Genomic DNA, 4,819 nt, shown 5'->3' with positions numbered 1-4,819 from the left:
ATCATGTGGAGTACAGAGTATTTTGTCCAGTCGGTTTTCTAATTTGTTGGCAATTTCAGAAAATATACAAGTCATTATTTTACAATTACCGTTGGTCAAACTTAGCTTTGACCATCACTAAATAAAAGAAGAGGAATACCATGTAGATTGCAGAGCGGAGGTTAGTGTTCTTGGATTTCACAAAAAAGACTAGAATAACATGAAATCTTTTTTATTTGACATAATTTATTTTAAATTTAAATTGCTAGTCAACGTGCCACCTCGAAGATCTTATCAATCAGTTATCTTAAAAGATATTTATATTCTATAGATCACATGGAGTATATCCAAGGGGGAAAGATCGAGTTGGGTTCCTATAACAGCCAAGTGGCCAAGTGTACACACATTCTTTTTGGCCTTCATGCATCTAAGAGAGGTAGCAAAATCAACTTGGGTAGTCCAAAAGAAAATCTTTCAATCAAGTGGTGATTGAGTACCAAGATAGCTGGTGGGAAAGGTAGTCTGAAACTAGGACGGAGATAGCTGGAAGAAGACTTGAATTGCTCACATGGAAGAAATGGCCGCAAAGTAGGTTAGGTGAAAATTTGGAAGAAGAATTTAGTGTCTCGCATGACAGAAATGGCAAGCAGAGCACCCAGACCACTTGTCGTTAATTAATAAATTATTACTTTGCAAGCCAGAGTATGTGCAAGGAAGGCGCTTGCAGCTCACCTCTTCTCCTTGTTTGTATAAGTGCAGTATATCACTAGTACCAAAAAACACGCAGCTTACTGAAGAAGCACAACATGTGTGACAGACCAAGAAGGCTCCTAGCCATTGTTCTTGTAACCTCTCTTCTGAGCTTCGCTGCCGCTGCTTCTTCGTCATCCAACGCCACCGACTTCGAAACCCTCCTTTGCTTGAAGCTCCACCTCTCCAGCAGCCCCAACTCCCTCCTTGGCTCATGGGTGCAGAACAACTCCATCCCTTTCTGCAGCTGGCCTGGTGTCACCTGCAACGCGTCTCGTGTCGTTGCGCTGGACCTCGAGAACTCCAGCCTCGATGGCCGGATACCGTCCTGCATCTCCAACCTCACCCTCCTCTCAAGAATCCACTTCCCGGGTAATCTGCTGAGCAGTCACATCCCAGCGCAGCTGTGGCAGCTGAGCAGGTTGAGCTACCTTAACCTCAGCTCCAACAGCCTTACTGGTTCCATCCCCAACACTCTGTCCTCCACATCTCTCCAGGTGATTGATCTTGGGAACAATAAGCTCAGTGGAGATATCCCAGAAAGCTTCGGGACGCTCCGCAATCTCTCTGTTTTACGCCTTGCTCGCAACAGCTTGACGGGCAGCATTCCGCTTTCACTTGGAAGCAGCAGCTCTAACTCTCTTGTTTCTGTCATCCTCGCAAACAATTCCCTCACAGGACCCATTCCGTCGGCCCTTGCTCACAGTTCATCTCTTCAGGTGTTGAACTTGGTAAGAAACAACCTCGACGGAGAGATACCTCCTGCTCTTTTCAACAGCACATCGCTTCAAAGATTAGCCCTTGGATGGAACAACTTTTCTGGGTCCATACCTGCGGTCGTTCCAAACTTCAATTCACCTTTACAAGCTCTTATATTGTCGGTGAATACTCTTGCAGGCACCATACCGCCGACTCTGGGTAATTTTTCTTCCCTTCGGATCCTTCTGCTTGCGGCCAACAGTTTCAAAGGCAGTATCCCAGTGAGTATAGCAAAAATCCCAAACTTGCAAGAACTAGATATTTCTTACAACATTCTGTCGGGGACTGTCCCAGTCCCCATATTCAACATGTCTTCAGTCACCTACCTTAGTTTAGCCGTCAACAGTTTTATTGGGGAACTTCCATTTGACATCGGATATACACTTCCAAGCATCCAAACATTCATATTGCAACAAAATAAGGTTGGAGGAAAAATCCCTGCATCGCTAGCCAACGCAACCAATTTCCTGTCCATTAACCTAGGGGCTAATGCATTCTATGGCATTATCCCTTCTTTTGGATCTCTTTCTAACCTAGAAGAGCTAATTCTGGCAAGTAATCAGCTAGAAGCTGGAGACTGGTCATTCCTCTCCTCGTTGGCAAATTGCACGCAGCTGCAGGTCTTGTCTTTGGGAACCAACATGATGCAAGGAAATCTGCCGAGTTCAGTTGGTAGTCTTGCAAATAGCCTAGGGGCTTTGGTTCTGCACGCAAATAAGATGTCTGGTAGCATACCACCAGAGCTAGGGAACCTCACAAACCTCTCATTTCTTAGAATGGAGCAGAATCAGTTTGCTGGCGATCTCCCCAGCACAATTGGAAACCTTGCAAGCTTGACATACGTGGACTTGTCACGGAACAGACTTTCCGGACAGATTCCAAGTTCGATAGGGAAACTCCGTCAAATGAACAACCTCTTCTTGCAAGAAAATTATTTCAGTGGGCCCATTCCTAGGACGCTAGGTGATTGCCGAAGGTTGATCACTCTCAACCTTTCATGTAACTCCTTGAGCGAAAGCATACCAAGAGAGCTCTTCTTTCTTGACTCGTTATCAGCAGGTTTAGATTTGTCCCACAACCAGCTTTCTGGGCAGATTCCACAGGAGATTGGTAGGTTGATTAATATAGGGCCACTGAATTTTTCCAACAACCATCTTTCCGGGCATATTCCAACTGCTCTAGGTGCTTGTATTCGCCTGGAGTCCCTTCGCTTAGAGGGCAACTTACTTGATGGCAGAATTCCTGAGTCTTTCTCCAATTTGAGAGGCATTGCCGAAATTGATCTCTCTCGAAACAACTTGAGCGGTGAAGTCCCAAACTTTTTCCAGTCCTTCAATTCTCTGAAGCATCTCAACTTGTCCTTCAACGACCTCGAGGGTCAAATGCCACAAGGGGGGATGTTTCAAAATTCTAGTGAGGTGTCTGTCCAAGGGAACAGTATGTTATGTTCTAGTTCCCCAATGCTACAGCTGCCACTTTGCTTTGCATCATCCAGACACCGGCGCACTTGGCGAACTCTAAAGATAACTGGGATCAGTGTGGCGGCTCTTGCTTTGGCCTGTTTGTCATGCGTAGTATTTATTCTCTTGAAGAGGAGGAGTAAGAGATCTAAACAGTCAGATCAACCATCATACACTGAGATGAAGAGCTTCTCATATGCTGATCTAGCCAAAGCGACAAATGGTTTCTCTCCAGACAATTTGGTTGGCTCAGGGGCTTACGGATCCGTATACAAGGGTGTACTTGAGTCTGAAACAAATGGAATGATTGCTGTCAAAGTTTTCAAGCTTGACCAACTTGGAGCACCAAAAAGCTTTGTTGCCGAGTGTGAGGCCTTCAGAAACACTCGTCATCATAATCTTGTAAGGGTGATTTCTGCATGCTCAACATGGGACAACAAAGGGAATGATTTCAAGGCTCTTATTATTGAATTTATGGCTAACGGCACCCTAGAGAGCTGGATTTATTCAGAAACAAGAAGACCGTTGAGTTTGGGCTCCAGAGTAACAATAGCAGTGGACATAGCTGCTGCATTGGATTATTTACATAACAGTTGCGTGCCCCCTATAGTCCACTGTGATTTGAAGCCTAGCAATGTGCTACTAGATGATGCCATGGGTGCCCGTCTCAGTGACTTTGGGTTAGCTAAGTTCCTTCAAAGTCATAACTCTTCCAGTACTATTACTTCTACGAGCTTAGCAGGACCAAGAGGATCAATTGGGTACATTGCACCAGGTAAACATTTACTATAGTATTATTATTATCTTTACTCCCTAATATGATTCAAGTTTCACTTTTCCTTTATTCAGAAGGAACCTTATATAGTTTTAAATAATCATTGTTCTAAGATAACTGAAATTTAAACAATGCAGAGTATGGCATCGGGAACAAGATCTCAACGGCGGGTGATGTGTATAGCTATGGAATTATCATCCTAGAAATGCTCACAGGGAAACGCCCAACAGATGTGTTGTTCAAGAATGGCCTGAGCCTTCAGAAATTTGTGGGAAATGCAGTCCCCGAAAAGATCCGTGAGATACTTGATCTTATTATCGTCGGAGACGAAGTTATTGGCCATGGAAACCATACAATGGTGGGGATGCTGAGCTGCATTATGCAGCTTGTTCAGCTTGGTCTCTCATGCTCCACGGAGACACCAAAAGATCGACCGACGATGCCGGACGTCTACGCAGAAGTCTCCGCAATCAAACGAGAATATTTAGCATTGCGCGTCAAGGAATAGGACACTTTTATTTTTGTTCGTTTATATGTTACAAAGTGAGTTGTAGTCTATGCTTAGTTTGCTCAGGTGACTGGAAGATATCTTCCTGAGAGGCCTTTATGTTGGGGTTCTTCGGATTTTTGTTGTACTGCTGAATTGCTGATACTTCATCAAGAGAAATAATACTGATCCACTACATGATGAAGTGCGGAAGAAAACATGTTCTCGGTCTGAAGATAAGGATGACGTTATCTGATTTATTGTGAATGTGTTTTATTATACAGGAGTAACTATGTTCAGGCACCTGCAGCTCATGCATTGTTCCGAAAGTTAAAATGGCGGCACTCTGCCGTCAAATCTGATGTTTGCATTCAGAATTATGATTGGCAGTATGTTGTCCTCTGAATCTCTGAATACACTAATGATATTACAGTGTGAATTGCTCTGTGAGAAATCTGTTTTTGTCTGGCATCAGGCCATAGGAATATCTTCATTAGCCTGGCATGTTCTGAATTTCTGAGGGCAATGACGGTTGATTTGTCAAATGGAAACATGCAGCTGTTTCAGGCACAAGATTTGATCAGGCTGGAGGCAAGATTCACCAGTGTC

General features: G+C 44.1%; 1 protein-coding gene across 1 annotated transcript; it reads left to right on the top strand.

Moving 5' to 3' along the window:
- The first annotated feature begins 777 nt into the window (after positions 1-777).
- On the top strand, positions 778-4,426 carry LOC119287359 (probable LRR receptor-like serine/threonine-protein kinase At3g47570). Its single transcript, XM_037566898.1, has 2 exons — positions 778-3,723; positions 3,861-4,426. The coding sequence occupies exons 1-2, from the start codon at positions 786-788 to the stop codon at positions 4,229-4,231; spliced, it is 3,309 nt and encodes a 1,102-aa protein (XP_037422795.1). The 5' UTR covers positions 778-785; the 3' UTR covers positions 4,232-4,426.
- The last annotated feature ends 393 nt before the right edge of the window (positions 4,427-4,819 follow it).

Source organism: Triticum dicoccoides, chromosome 4A (genome assembly GCF_002162155.2).
Source record: "Triticum dicoccoides isolate Atlit2015 ecotype Zavitan chromosome 4A, WEW_v2.0, whole genome shotgun sequence".
Lineage (NCBI taxonomy): Eukaryota > Viridiplantae > Streptophyta > Magnoliopsida > Poales > Poaceae > Triticum > Triticum dicoccoides.
This window is presented reverse-complemented; position numbering and strand designations above follow the sequence as displayed.